Source organism: Lolium rigidum, chromosome 7, assembly GCF_022539505.1.
Source record: "Lolium rigidum isolate FL_2022 chromosome 7, APGP_CSIRO_Lrig_0.1, whole genome shotgun sequence".
Taxonomy (NCBI): Eukaryota; Viridiplantae; Streptophyta; class Magnoliopsida; order Poales; family Poaceae; genus Lolium; species Lolium rigidum.
In genome coordinates, this window is record NC_061514.1 from 347,981,961 (window position 1) to 347,998,178 (window position 16,218).

The window sequence follows — 16,218 nt, forward strand, 5'->3', positions numbered from 1 at the left end:
ACCACCATAGCTAAATTGATAGTGTAGGTTGGTTAATTCTAGTGCATGGTTCCAATACTAACTTACAATTGTCAAATTTTGACAACACAACAATATCCAAGAGCCACAGTTTAGTTCATATGGTTGTACCCTTAACATTGCATATATGTGTTGGTCCCTGCATATGCACATCGTGTGATGCTATGTTTTAGTCTCCATATCCTATTTTGGGCATGTCATTATCCAGCAATCATACTTTTCAAAATAATTGTAGCCCGCAAAATATGCCAAGTTGAGAAATTCTTGTCAGTGTAGGCCCAAAACTTTTACACTCATGTATCAAGTTCTATCAATGACAGCATACTAATTTACCATGTACTCCCTCCATTCTATATTAGTTGTTGCAACGACAACTAATATATAACGGGGGAGTACAAGATAATTGTAATAGAAAAATAAATCATATTAATGGTTGAACCTTCTTGGATTTTCGAGTGTTCAGTATACGTCGTCTTGAGGCCCTAGCAGCCATAGCATTGAGTTTGGCAGAAATCCTCTTAGAAAATTGTTGCTTATCGCTACCATTTTTTTCTTCATTGTTGCAAGTAGCTTCAGGATTGCAGATTTCATCGTCGTCCTTGTTCTTAGTTTCTTCAACATTATCACTTGGCTTCAAGTGATAAAGCCATTGGTCATTTGGTCTCAACAACATGTCCTGATCAGGTGGAAGTGAGATTGATCCTAGAGGAGTATTATGCTTGGGCAGGGGGGTTGTGTTCCGACTACGTGCCATTTCGATGATAGCCTACCCAAGGTGAAGAATTCATCACTTTATGAAAAAACTCTAATAACACAAATATTATAGGATCAATTAGGTATATATAGCTCATGGCATAAATTTCACAACAGTGCTTAAAACTGATACGGATAATAAAACCATAATTAGTAAACCCAATAAAATAAATTATATTGTGAACTTGGTTCCATTATGTGCCATGAGAAATCAATTGTAGAAAACCCCTCATTGCTATATAGGTACATTATTATGGGGTATAATTGTGATAACTCAACCGTCTTGTGTATTCTTGACTAGTCTAGATAAGAGGTGAAGACTTATGCAGATGTCATATCAGACCATATTGACTCTATTATTCCCAAGAAAGGATTCCTTGATGTGAGTGTGAAGGTGATTTTTTTTCAGGGGAGGTGTCAAGATGAATGATAAGAGAGAGTGTCTGCTTTCAAACTTTCAGGGTTGAAACCAGGAGCATTTGTCCTCTTTGCCTTATGATATTTTAACGCCTTATGATATTTTAACTGCAGATGGTTTGTCCCTAAAGATAAAACAATATATGAACAAAGGTCTAGTCAAAGCATTGACGATGTCTAATTGATAGCGGTCAAATGTCAAGGCGTCAACCCCCATTAGGTGGCAACAAAACTTCATATAAAGGATGAGCCGGTAGTGCAAGAATTCTTAGATTACCATGTTTTTATATGTAAAAAAGTTCAAGACTAAAAATGAATTTTCATCCGGCTGAGTGTCAAAAATGATGGGAGGATTGCACATTTCCCATACCTTGTGTTCAATGACAAGAAAATATTTAGTAATTCTCAGTGAAAGCAAGCGGAGTAAAAAAATAAGCATAAGGTAAATCATTTGTAAAGCAAGTTATTGTCTATTCGAGAGTTTCTCTTATCAAGATTATTTTTTAAATGTGTATACATGCTAAGTTTAATAGAATATATACCAGGACGTGTTGCAGAAAAGCAACTAGCTAGCTTCTACTGGAAACATAGATGTGTCCAGGCCTTTCAGAGGCAGCACAGGGGCGTATATTTTGAGTATAATAAACAAAACGAGTACAAAGCATGCATATTGAGTATCTGCTAGATACTTTCCCCTCTTTTTGTATGCATATTCAGTTTCTCCTCTTACAAATTAAGTTTGTTGCGTATTACTTATACATGAGAAGATGCAGAAGTCAAAAACACTGGATTTCTTCAAATGCGGAAGTCTCAGATGATCGATAAAAGTCCAAGGAAACTGGAACGGAGAAAGGAGAATGCATGCACAGGATTCTAACCAACCGCAACCCCGTCGAAAGCTTATGTGATTGCAAGAAACAGCATAAAAAATCTTCACGAGGAAGGAACAGATCGGCGTACCTCGCGACTGGGCAGCTGGGGGAAGAAGGTGGCGTTGGAGAGGATGGCCAGCCGGACGTCGTCCGCATCGAGGGACGCGCCCCTTCCGGCGTGATCTGCGTAGGCCAGCGCGTCGACGAGCACGCCGCCGGCGTAGCGGTAGGCGAGTATCAGGAACTGCTGCACCACTGCCGGCTCGTAATCCCCTTCCTTGAGCCCCAGCGAGTGCAGGATCTCCTTCACGACGCGCGTATCCCGTGGCTCGCCGGCGTCCGCCGCCGCCGGAGGAGGTGTCTGTACGGCTCTGGGGTCCATTAGGGCAGAGTAGCCGATCTGAGGAAATGGAATCGTATCTACTCTTCGCGGGAGAATCAGTCCAAGATTTGGTTCAACTAATAAGGATATACAATAGTTATGTTCCTATCCAGGAAAACACAACAAAGACACTTTGGCCGAGTGGTTAAGGCGTGTGCCTGCTAAGTACATGGGGTTTCCCCGCGAGAGTTCGAATCTCTCAGGTGTCGAATTTTTTAAAATTTATTTTTCTGCACAAGCCAGGTTCCAGAGCATTTACTTAGTTCAAGGAAAATATGTACAAGCACCAGAGTTATTTTTCTCTCAATAATCCTAACCTAAGGACTGGTGGGTTTTGGGAAACTTTACAGACATACAGTCCGTAGGTAATTTTTGTAAAACCTATCTGTACGTGTAGCATTACTGTTTTCTTTCTGCGTAAGTCATGCTGCAAACTATTTGCTCAGTTCAAGAAGAAGGTACAATGCTTGGTGAATTGAGATTATTGAGTCGGATGTTGTACATTTAATTTATTTTTCTGCATAAAGATCTCCATAGAATTTGCTTAGTTCAAGAAAAAATGTACGAATATATGGTGATCTAACGTTATCAGAATTAGGTAGTGTACACTGTACACTCAAACTCTATAGCCACTTTGGAATAGAAATTGTGGCTCCTTTTGAAAACGTCGGCCATATAGCTTAATCATATCGGGTCACGCGTGCCCATTCGCTTGCGAGAAACTTAGGCAATTAGGGCTTCCTGCCTCCCATTGGCGGCTCCGCCGATCTGGCTCACCTTGTGTGGCCTTAGGGCCATGGAGGCGCGATGGATCCTACTCATTGTCGGTGGGAGGACTCCGTTTTTTATGGTTTGTGTCTGTCTTCTTAGGGTTTCTGTCCTACATAGGAAGATGTGATGGTGGTGACTCCCCGAAGATGGAATAAAGTCATCCTCGTCTAGCCCCCGTTCTGACGGTGCATCTAGCATTAACGGTGGGTGTGTGGAGGTTTGTCTCCGGCGGATCTCACTAGATTTGGTTGGTGTTCCTTCTGATCTACGCTTCTCTTTATCGGCGATGGTTGCTGCTCTCGTGCGCTGGTCATTTGGGGCATTAGCACGACGAGTTCCCGCTTATCTATTACAACAAACTCTACTACGATAAGTTTTGTCTGGGTCCACTGAGGGAGGGATGATGATGGCGGCGAGCCTTCGGCTCGTTCGAGTTCTTGTAGTCATCACTAGGTGGTTCAAGGACATGTTCATAATTTTTATTAATTTTAGGATTCCTAGTACCTCTATTGAGGATTAGGAACAGATTGGTGGAGTTTCCGCAAAAAAAAAGTCATCAGCCATGTAAATTTTCTCCCTTTTTATTAGGTTTATGATCTTTTGGGTAGAAACAAAAGAAAAAAAAAGAGAAGGCACTAGGTTAACCCCCACAAATTTCACTAAATTCTTACTGGAAGCATCTATCAATGTGTAAACAAGAACAACATGATTTTAACCACTTTCTAAAAAAAACATGATTTTAACCACGTTGTGCACAGTCTTGGTCGCACAATTGTACCACCCAGCAACCTCACATCCCAACCCACGTGAAAGCCTAGTCCATCTGCGTTAGAACAGAAATGCGACTCATCTGAAAGTGTCGTTCATGTACATTTTCTCGTTTTTTTATTTGGTTTGGGAACTTTCGAGTAAAAACAAAAAATAATGGAGAATTTAGTAGTATGTGAAATATTTAATGTCTTTTAGATGTATAAAATGATTAATATGTTTGGTCAACGATGGCTTTTACATGTTGAAATTCTCTTGTAAAATCATTAATAAAAGCTAGCCTATACCAAAAATCTATGTACATATAAGCCAAAAGGTTAAACAACCTTAAAGTCAATGGAACCAAAAGAAAAGGGAAAACGGAGAAGAAAGAAGTTATTATGTACGAAAATTAGGTAAGGGGAGGCTAACTGTACCTTCATCATAGTCGATTAGTTGCCTAGTTTTTAAGAGCATTGATTTCCCTAAATAAGAAGGTCTTCTGGGTAACATGGCCAGACAATGCAAACTGGTACGAGAAATAAGGCAGCAGGCACGACAACTCTAAACCCATCTAGGGTTTTGTCCCTCTCTGGTGGCCTTAGGGTCTTGGAGGCGTGGTGAATCATGGCTCCTCGCTGACGGGATGTTTTTCGTTCTTTGTTTAGGCTTTCTCCTAGTGTCTTCTTCGAGATGGTGAATCGGCGGCTACATCTTGAAGTCAGAATAAGGTTCTCCATGTCCTATCCTTGCTCCGGTGGTACGTCTAGTGCCAACGGAGCGTGCATGGAGTCGCGTGTTCAATGGATTTCTCGGGATCTGGTCGGTTGGTGTGGTTTCAGATCAGTCCCTTATGATTTACAGTTGTCATCATTGGTGATGGTTGTTGCTTTGGTGCGCTGGTCCTTTGGAGGCTTAGCACAACAACTTCTGATCCGTCTACTACAATAAGCTCCACTACGACAAACTTTGACTGACTCCGGTGATGGAGGGGCGAGGACGGCGGCATCTTTGGCTCACGCTAGTGTTTGTACTTTGTAGTCGTTGCTATGTGGTCCAAATACCTATTTGTATTTTTTATTATTTCTTAGATTGTTTGTACTATTATTGATGATTATTAATATATCGGGGAATTTAGCAAAAAAAATGAAGGTCTTCTAGGCATGTTTTACGACTATGTGAGGATCTTCCGTATTGTTAAAGATTATGCATTCCATACGTTCCCAAGTGCTCCACGGGACACAACAAAGAACAAAATATTGGAACTTTTTTCATGTATGAGAGACCCCCACAAATCAGTGACTGATAAACAGTTGGAAAGGAACTACATTGAGTAGCAAGTGTTAGATTACTAGGACCTCTAGCTGTTGCATCTACTGAGTAATATCATCAAGTCTAACCGGGATGAACACTAGAGAGGAACAGCAGGGTGCATACCGTCGTGCTTGTTCGTCGACGAGCTCGCCATGGCGGCGACAGAGAGGTGGCGGCGGTGTCGGTGGAACTTCCTGCCGCTACAGCGCCTCACCAGATCGGATGGTCTAGGGTTAGGTGTGTCAGTGGGGAGGATGACGGCGGACGAACCTTGGCATCCGTGCCCCGACCCCCACCTCTTTTATATGGCGCTGGCGACAGGGGCCCACCAACCATACGTGGTTGGGCGCCCCCGATCAGGGCGCGAGACATGGTAGTACGACCGTTGGATCGAGACGTGGAGATCAACTTAACATTCTCCCCCTTGATCTCATCTTACTTTAATCTTAATCTTAGACTTAAACTTTTCTTGGTACCCATTTTATCACAGATTAGCATATAGAGCATGTCTCTTCATGACGGCCAGTTACGCACCATCAGATTCAACAACTACTACACATCTTTCCATTTTAAAACAGATTCTTCCTCTAGGCCCTTAATATCCAGGTATCATAGGCTTTTCCGTAAACCCATGTCGGCTACGTGTTCACTGAACACACTGGATGGTAAGCCTTTTGTAAGCGGATCCGCGAGAATTTTCTTTGTGCTTATATGCTCTAAACTTATGGTATGATCCTGAATTCTATCTTTCACAACATAATACTTGATGTCAATGTGTTTGGCATCACTTGACTTATTGTTGTAAGCATAAAATTGTTATCACCAGAATTTAACCGAGTTAGAGGTGGGCCGCAGTCAAGATGGGCTTAAGGAAATATACGTGGAGAATTATGTGAATCGGCCTGTTATACCAAGTTGGGCTTAATTGCCCGTGTATCTGTAACATATTAGATCTATTTTAGTTTAGAGATAGAATCTTAGTCGGGCACGGTTTAGTGCATACCCACATTAGAAAGTCCCCTGGACTATAAATATGTACCTAGGGTTTATGGAATAAACAACAACTCACGTTCAACCCCAAAAACAAACCAATCTCGGCGCATCGCCAACTCCTTCGTCTCGAGGGTTTCTATCGGGTAAGCGACATGCTGCCTAGATCGCATCTTGCGATCTAGGCAGCACAAGCCCCACGTTGTTCATGCGTTGCTCGTATCGAAGCGCTTTTGATGGCGAGCAACGTAGTTATCATTAGATGTGTTAGGGTTAGCATTGTTCTTCGATTAAGCATGCTTACGTAGTGCAACCCTCGCATGTCTAGCCGCCCTCACGCCTATCTCAGGTGTGGGGGCGGCACCCCGCTTGATCATTATTTAGTAGATCTGGTCCGTTACGATTGCTCCTTGTTCTACAAGGATTAGTTTAATATCTGCAATAGTTTGGCCTTACAATGGGGGGGAGGATCCAGTGGCACGTAGGGTGGCGTTCGCAAGTCCTAAACGGGATGTTCCTAGGATCAACTTCATGTTGGTTTTTTGGCCTTGTTTAGGATCGGCTTACGAGCACCGTGCGTGGCCGCAAGGCCCAACCTGGAGTAGGATGATCCGGTTATGCGGTGAAAACCCTAAATCGTCGTAGATCTCATTAGCTTCATCTTGATCAAGCAGGACCACCAAGTATTCGTGCACCCCGTACGGATCATGGGTGGATCGGCTCTTTGAGCCGATTCACAGGATAACCCGAGAGCCGATCGAGGCTCGTATTTAACGTTTACATGTATGCCCCGCAGGAAACTAAGCGAGGCAACCTCATCACCTTCCCGACCAGGTATAGGTCAGGTGGCACGCCCTTGCACTTCGCAACGCCGCGTGTGACCGGAAGAGCATTGCGGGCCGTCGCTCGGAGGGGTCTCAGCCAGCCGCAGCTCTAGGCTCCCCCGGCTCTACGGTGTTGACAAGGCCGCTGCCCGCCGGTGGGTTTTGGCAGCCAACACATTCTCGGCACGCCGGTGGGACAATCGTCTACATCAACCACATCGCCATCTACATCCGAGATGGCGGACGGCACGCCGCTCACCTACGAGGATCCGCCCGACGACCTCAAGAAGCAATACAACGAGATCAAGGCTACCCTCGAAGCCGACCTCATCGGCTCTTTTCGCAGAACCCGTTCCGGTGGCATCGGATGGAAGGGGTTCTCACCGAAGGTGCACTCGATGGGATAGACCTCTCTACCTCGTCGGAGGAACGCACCGTGGGTCCGCGGGCAGGAGATCAACTACCCGGTGGCTCACTCGCTACACCGCCACTCGAGAACTTGGTCAACGTGCCGGAGCGTGTCGCTCCGCGCGTGATCCAGAGATCATGAGCCACCGGCACTCGCCGTCAGGACCAGCTCTCGGGACTCATCAAGGAGAGTTGCCATTCCGAGTCCCGTCCACCGCTGCCATTTGCGTTGGCAGCACTCGCCGAAGTGCCGACTACACCGGCATTCCTCGTCTACTGCACTGGTGGCGACCCCGATGACTACCGGTTCTTAATGGAGGCGCCTAAGGAGATCCCGCATGGATACGCGTGCATGTATGTGCCGGATTGTGGTGACCGGGCACTCACAAACCAGGCCACAACATCGGGGACTCCGGCGAAGACAGGAGGAACGTCGGTGACGAGAGCGTACGTGGCTAACTAAATACGCCACACCGACGAAACTCCCGAGCCCAGCTCCTGCAGCTGGCCCAGAGCTGGAAAAGCAAACATGGCAGGCCAAGTACGCCACCCCGGCGAATCTTCAGAGTGCAACTCCTACGGCCAGCACAGCGGATCAGATCAGTACCATACTGAGAGACCAGGCTCGGCATGATGCCGAAAAGAAGGGCGATCGGCTATTCCAAGCCGTACCCGACGATTACGAGATGATCCCGTCGCCACCTAAATATCGGCTCCCCGACTTCTCCAAATTCAGTGGATCGGATGGCTCCAGCTCCATCGAGCACATCAGCCGATATTTGGCTCAACTAGGACCGGCTTCAGTGTTCGGATCAGCTACGCGTGAGGCTCTTTTCACAGTCCCTCACGGGATCGGCTTTTGGATGGTACACCTCTCTACCAGCGAACTCCATCCAGTCTTGGAAGCAATTGGAAGAACAGTTCCATATGCAATACCATTCAGAAGCTTCCGAGTCTGGCATTGCCGATCTAGCACAACTACGTCAGAAGCGCGGGGAAACGGTGACAGAATACATCCAGCGCTTCAGGAATCTTAGGAACCGATGTTATTCGGTTCGTATAACCGAAAAGGAAGCAATCGAGTTGGCGTAGCAGTGCCTTGCGACACAGCTCAAGGACATGGCCTCCCAAGCAGATTATCCCTCGCCGGCGCACATGGTTCGAAACTATCGGCATATGAACAGCGCCACCCCGACCTGTACCAAGACAAGTTCAAGCGTGCAGTAGTTATGGTCGATACGGAAGAGGATGGAAGTGCCCGCGGGAGGCCAAGAGATAGCAGATGGCTGAGTGGACTCGTGGGGGAACCCCGTGGCCTCGCAAATGGGTAAAGCCACCAGGGCCGCCTGTGGGATTTGATTTTGACGTGACCAAGACCGAACAAATCTTCGACCTCCTCGCTCAAGGAGAAACAAGCTTGACGATTCCCCGAAGGTCTCAAGTTCCCCACGGCGAAGGAGCTAAACGGAAAGCCGTACCGCAAATTCCACAACTCGCTTTCCCATGCCACCAACGACCGCCGGTGTGGCGTCAGCACATCCAAGCGGCGATAGAGAAGGGGCGGCTGATTTTCAACCAAGTACGCCATGAAGGTCGACACCCAACCCTTCCCCGCCGTTAACATGGTAGAAATCATCTACCCTGAAGGTTGCCAGCCGGGTCCCTCGTTCAAGCATCAACATGGTAGGACTTGGAAACCACTCTGGCAAAGAAGGAGATGAGGGCAGCTGCTCTCATAGCAAGGACACAGAGGAGGCCGCTCCACGCGATCGGCTCCGTCATGATGGCAAGCGCTATGTCACAGAGGGAGAGGTGAAGAATATAAGATATCAGCGACCCTCTCTCGATCACCTCCTCAACAAATATGTTAGTCGGCATGACCAACGCCGGCGACCCAATTACAATGATAGAGAAGATCGTTTGGCTAGAGAAGCCGTAAGACATCGTCGGCGTAATCGCGATGAGGAGGAGCACGAGCACTATGCCACGGAAGCATCAAGGGAGCAAGACGACAACGCCGAGCATTGGGACTGCCCCTTCTTCGACACTCGCCGGGATTCAGGAATGAGCCGATTGCCCACAATCGGCAATTGCCCGTAATGCAACCGAAAAGAAGGAGGCAGCCAACGTGTCCGTGTTCGAGCGCCTAGGGCCTCTCCCGCCACAAAGCGAACGCGCTGAGTCACCTCGTTGGGCAGATCTTGAAGATTCGAAGACGAGGGAGAAGTGGAAGAAGACAGTACCACCGGCCAAGGTGGTGCCCCGACGGACTCAGCCGTTCCCGAAAGCGCAGTGGTTCAGCGATTGCGCGGCCCGGAGGAAGCCGAAAGGTTGTACTCGCATACGCTAAGGAAGGCACGGCCTGATCCGGCTGCAAAGGTTCAGCGAACCCCGGATGAAGAGGGTCGTCCACGGAAAATGGAGTGGCGCCCTAAACAGAGGAAAGCCGATGATGAGACATCGGCTGGCACAAACATGGTACTCGCCTTGCCGACAGCAGCGTAGCGCTCCACGACTCTACGGAGCACTCAAGGTGGACGATAGCAAGCGCATCAAGTCGTAGGTTGGGTTGGTTTCATCCAGCTCGACCAAGTAGCAAGATCAAACCAATGAGCAAACCAGAGAGGCTGATCCTTGTGATCAGCCCCAAAAAATTTATGAAGGGAACTTACAAAACCTTCAACGAGCAAGCAACGTGGAGGCCGATTCCAGCAATCGGCCAAAGTTATCCTCACCTACCTTCTCGCTCGGGTTCAACATAGTTATCCAACGCAGCCGATACCATCAATTTTCTTGACAGAACCGGCTCGGGGGCACCTATGTATATGAAAATACGAGGATATGCAAATGAAGCATCTCATCTTTTGTTGATGGGTATTGGAATATGGGGGCCGATGCACAGGTCGGCCGTAATAAAAATGAAAATTCGAAAATTTTCGAACACAGCCAATGCAGCAGGCATCGACTTAAGGACATGAAAGCCGATGCATGGCCATCGACTCAAATGTCAGGAGCAGCATGGGCGTGCGGATCAGGTCAAGGATGGATTGCATCAGGTCCATCAAAGGAAAGGGACCAATCTAGCCAGCAAGAACTAAAGAAGCTCGGGGGGCAGCTCACCTTGAAGGGTTTCCGCTCAGAGAAGCCGATTTGTGTTCAAATCGGCTGGTGCTGCATAAGGAACTTCCCCATACACGATCAAGCCTAGGTCTATGCAGCTCTTTTGTGTATCCTCGTCTCTGTTTTACCTTGGCTGAGACTCGGGGGCAACAGGCCCGGTAGGTGCTCCATTGAAAGGCCGATTGAAGTACCATCGGCTGATCCTCGTTGCAACCTTCTTCACAAAGCGATGAACGCTCGCTAAGGAGTTGAAGAATGGAAGGATGAATGTCGAAGGACCGATGCGTTGTTATCGGCTCATTACACATTGGCGAAGAGGGCAAATCGGCAAGGTCGATGAGGAGAGGCAAATCGGCTCAATCAAACTCAGAAGAAATCGGCAAACTCGAATTGGGGAACAGTTCTTCATTGATAGGCGAGATTTCTTACATAAAGAGCTGATTGCCCTCAAAAGGAAATACTAGGGGATATATTGCCCAAATCTGCTACTACTGACCCTATGTTAGGGGTCCTATCTACGGGCCGTCATCGCCCTCGTCGTCATCCTCGTAGCTCTCATCGGCACCGCCGCCGATGGGCTCCTCGTCGCTACTCCCGTAGCCCTCCACGGGGCTTCGTCCCCGTCTTCATCATCGCCGCTGTCGTCATCCCACCACATGCGAAGGCGCTTTGCTGGTGGGTAGCCCTCGAGGGAGTCGTCGTCATCGTCCTCCTCTTCCTCTTCTTCCTCCACCACCCCCCGGAGGAGGTGAAGTCGTCCCAGGAGAAGCGATCGTCGTCGCTCTCCTCCTCCGATTCCCCGCCGGCGAGGAAACGGAGGTCGCTCTCCCCGTCCGTCGAGGACCGGTCGTCCTCGGACCAGATGGAGAAGTCATGGTCTCGACTCCTCCCCGGCATCAATGGCGCGGAGGATGTTGGCCGCATGGGCCTCTTGTGGGCTCGGTGCCGGCATCGGTTCGGGGAAGAGGATTCAAAGGAAAGTCCCGACGAGGCAGAGGAGGAAGAAGACATGGTGCGCAGAAGGGTTTTTTGGGGTGCCGATGGTTGGAACAGAGGAAGGAGATGAAGAAAGCTAATCAATCGGCACAGTTAAATAACGAGAAGCCTGGTGAGGATTTAATGTATAAGTTCCCGAGGAGATGACGCCAGGGCTATCGAATTTTGCAGAGAAGTCGAGAAGACAGGGCATAATGATGACGGATACTGCAACAGCTCTGCTCTGCCACGACATGACCCTTCGAAGGAAAAGCATAATGATTTTGGAAATGTTATTTCCAAAACCAGGGGGGCATGTGTTATCACCAGAATTTAACCGAGTCAGAGGTGGGCCGCAGTCAAGATGGGCTTAAGGAAATATACGTGGAGAATTATGTGAATCGGCCTGTTATACCAAGTTGGGCTTAATTGCCCGTGTATCTGTAACATATTAGATCTATTTTAGTTTAGAGATAGAATCTTAGTCGGGCACGGTTTAGTGCATACCCACATTAGAAAGTCCCCCGGACTATAAATATGTACCTAGGGTTTATGGAATAAACAACAACTCACGTTCAACCCCAAAAACAAACCAATCTCGGCGCATCGCCAACTCCTTCGTCTCGAGGGTTTCTATCGGGTAAGCGACATGCTGCCTAGATCGCATCTTGCGATCTAGGCAGCACAAGCCCCACGTTGTTCATGCGTTGCTCGTACTGAAGCGCTTTTGATGGCGAGCAACGTAGTTATCATTAGATGTGTTAGGGTTAGCATTGTTCTTCGATTAAGCATGCTTACGTAGTGCAACCCTCGCATGTCTAGCCGCCCTCACGCCTATCTCAGGTGTGGGGGCGGCACCCCGCTTGATCATTATTTAGTAGATCTGGTCCGTTACGATTGCTCCTTGTTCTACAAGGATTAGTTTAATATCTGCAATAGTTTGGCCTTACAATGGGGGAGGATCCAGTGGCACGTAGGGTGGCGTTCGCAAGTCCTAAACGGGATGTTCCTAGGATCAACTTCATGTTGGTTTTTTGGCCTTGTTTAGGATCGGCTTACGAGCACCGTGCGTGGCCGCAAGGCCCAACCCGGAGTAGGATGATCCGGTTATGCGGTGAAAACCCTAAATCGTCGTAGATCTCATTAGCTTCATCTTGATCAAGCAGGACCACCAAGTATTCGTGCACCCCGTACGGATCATGGGTGGATCGGCTCTTTGAGCCGATTCACAGGATAACCCGAGAGCCGATCGAGGCTCGTATTTAACGTTTACATGTATGCCCCGCAGGAAACTAAGCGAGGCAACCTCATCACCTTCCCGACCAGGTATAGGTCAGGTGGCACGCCCTTGCACTTCGCAACGCCGCGTGTGACCAGAAGAGCATTGCGGGCCGTCGCTCGGAGGGGTCTCAGCCAGCCGCAGCTCTAGGCTCCCCCCGGCTCTACAGTGTTGACAAGGCCGCTGCCCGCCGGTGGGTTTTGGCAGTCAACAAAAATACGGTTGGCTCATTGTTGCAGTACATCCTAAGTGGTCTTTGAATGTTGTCTACCACTTTCAACCCGGGTATAAATTTATTTAACCAGTTTGCCTGCCCCGAGGCCTCATAACATGCTACATACTCTGCAACCAACATGGACGGTGCCGTGATAGATTGCTTGAACCTTTTCCACGATATAGCTCCACCTGCGAGAGTGAATACATAACCTGATGTGGATTTTCGTTCATCTACATCTCCCGCAAAATCTGCATCTGAATATGTTAGCATAAGGCCTTTTATGCGGAGGAGGTGTTTTGGCTCATAGGAGCATTTGCACCCATTAGGTAAAATAATTAAAAAACATTTTTTAAATATGTTAAAAAATTCTGACATAAAATTTATGGTGTACATCGTGACATTCTATATTCGTACACAATTTTTCGTGAAGAAACAACATTTTCTGTGACATGTACAAAAAAGACAAAAATGTATCCTATACGTAGTCGTGTTGTGGCATCAAAATTTGTCTTTTTTACAGGAGACACAGAAAAAACAAAAAAATTCTGAAAACTTGTGTACGGACATAAAATGTCTAGTTGTACATGCAAAATTTTAGTTCAGAATTTTTTGACACTTCAAAATATATTTTCGCACAGCGGGTTCATATGCTCCTATGAGCCAAAGTTGATTTCCCCTTTTATGCCTTGCACATAACGCAATGCCTTCTTCACCATTTTCCAGTGATCTATTCCTGGATTACTTTGGAATCTGCCAAGTACCCAGGAAACAAAAGCTAAGTCAGGGCGCGTACATACTTGAGCATACATTAGGCTTCCGACAGCTGAAGCATATGGAACCGCTTTCATCTGATCGATCTCATATTGGTTCCTGAGACATTGAAATTTCCCAAATCTATCGTCCTTGATTATAAGAGCAGGCGTTGAATTACTCGCATGCATACCATACTTCTTTAGAACTTTCTCTAAGTATGCGTTTTGCGATAGTCCTAAAACCCATCTTTATCTATCTCGATGAATTTCAATTCCTAGAACGAATGAAGCTTCACCAAGATCTTTTATATCGAAGTTCGAGGATAAGAACTTCTTTGTCTCCAATAGTAGACTAACATCACTACTAGCAAGCAGAATGTCATCCACATATAGGATAAGGAAAACGAATTTCCCTTTCTTAAAGTTTGCATATACGCAATTGTCCTCTCTATTCTCATTGAACCAAAAACTTTTAATTGTCTCATGGAACTTCAAGTACCATTGCCTGGAGGCTTGTTTTAATCCATAAATGGATTTCTTCAGACGGCATCCCATATGTTATTTTCCTTCCACGACAAAACCCTTGGGTTGTGCCATGTAAATATTTTCCTCCAAGCCTCCATTTAAGAAGGTCGTCTTTACATCCATCTGATGCAACTCTAAATCATAGTGTACCACTAAAGCCATTATAATTCTAAAAGAATCCTTACATGAGACCGGAGAAAAGGTCTCATTATAGTCTATTCCTTGTCTTTGAGTGAAACCCTTCGCGACAATTCGTGCTTTATATCTTTCAACATTCCCTCTAGAGTCACACTTTGTTTTGTAGACCCATTTACAGCCTATTGTTTTGGCTCCTTTAGGAATTTCTTTTGAATCCCAGACTTTGTTGCTACTCATTGATCTCATTTCATCAACCATGGCCTCAAGCCACTTCGATGAATGAACACTTCTTGAGGCTTCTTCAAATGTGGTGGGATCACCCTCCATTTGAACTTCTTCACTGACATAGATCTCAAAATTGTCAGGAATAGCTGGCTTTCTTGCTCTTTGAGACCTTCTAAGGTTCTCAACATCTGGCGCACTTTCTATGTGGGGCTGTTGCAGCTCTTCCTCATGTGTGGTAACATGCTCTCTATTTTCATTCATTGTTGCCACAGGAGAACTAACAACAGGTGTCGCAATGACATTGTCCTGTGTCGATGCAGCAGTAGCAGGTATCGAGAAAAATGGTTCCTGGATCATCGGAGTGGGTGCATACACCCGCTTCTCCTCAAGGTTGATTTCTCGGGATACCGTGCTCCCCCTATAGCCTCCAAAATGGAGATATTGATCACCATCAAGCACTTTCTGTTGGACGAGTACCACTTAGCACGATCAAGTTCGTACTTCATTCTTTATGGTCCATGGTCAAGAACCCTTTTGTTGAAGTCAACTTCACTTTCTTTGTCGCCCCTCACGTTGTCCTTAGGTTCTATGGGACAAGCCTCTATCAGTGCCAAGTCGAGTGACATAGGCATCCCAAATGGGCCTGCCGAATATAGTACCCGGGGTTTATTGAAGGCCCACTACCCGAAGAATAAGAAGATTCGGAAGATCGAGATGTATTTAAGGAAAAGATAGAGTTGTAATAGGAAGTGTTATTTGTAATCTGGCGGGATGAGTTAGAAACCGTCCCGGACTCTGTAACTTGTACAAAACGAAACCCTCGGCTCCACCTCTTATATAAAGGGGGAGTCGAGGGACGAGGGGATCATCGAATCATTGTCTGCAAACCCTAGTTTTTATAATCGTCGAGTACTTTTCGGCTGAAACCTTCGAGATCTACTTGCCCTCTACTTCTAACTAAACCCTAGCCTACAAACCATAGGCATTGATAAGTTAATCCCTTGTCAATTGGCGCCGTCTGTGGGAATTAGAGGCGTAAGGATCTGATCTCGATGGCACGTTCAAGATCTTCGACATCATCAACTGGAAGCAACACTATGGATCGAGGTAAACGGATCGCTGCTGGTCTTGTTGATTTTGTTCCTCACCCACCCTCCCGTTTGGATGCATATGCGTATATGGCGGAGCCCTTGGAGATGACGTTCGGAAGGTTCCACTTTCGCGTCGAGAAGGAAGGATCGTATCGTGTCGAAATTCCGATTTCGTCGGGATCGTCGGCGGTCGATTCTGATTTTTCAAGCTATGCATCGTCAACTGAGTCAGAAGAAGAAGCTTCGGCAACACGTTACATCAGCATCAGAACAAGAGAGAAACTCGCCAAGATCTTCAGTGACACATCGTTTGAGTCATCTGCGGACTCATATATAAGCGATGGCTCAAGCGATGTCGACAATTACAACTTCATCGACAAATCCATCACAATGGGCAAGG

At 46.8% G+C, this 16,218-nt stretch overlaps 1 protein-coding gene and 1 non-coding gene across 2 annotated transcripts; one reads left to right on the plus strand and one right to left on the minus strand.

Moving 5' to 3' along the window:
- Window positions 1-439: 439 nt before the first annotated feature.
- Window positions 440-2,442, minus strand: LOC124673592 (transcription initiation factor TFIID subunit 9-like). Its single transcript, XM_047209641.1, has 2 exons — window positions 2,149-2,442; window positions 440-784 (listed from the first exon to the last, which is right to left on the minus strand). The coding sequence occupies exons 1-2, from the start codon at window positions 2,440-2,442 to the stop codon at window positions 440-442; spliced, it is 639 nt and encodes a 212-aa protein (XP_047065597.1).
- A 127-nt stretch (window positions 2,443-2,569) lies between these two features.
- TRNAS-GCU lies at window positions 2,570-2,651 on the plus strand. Its single transcript has one exon. It is a non-coding gene; the product is annotated as a tRNA-Ser (tRNA).
- The last annotated feature ends 13,567 nt before the right edge of the window (window positions 2,652-16,218 follow it).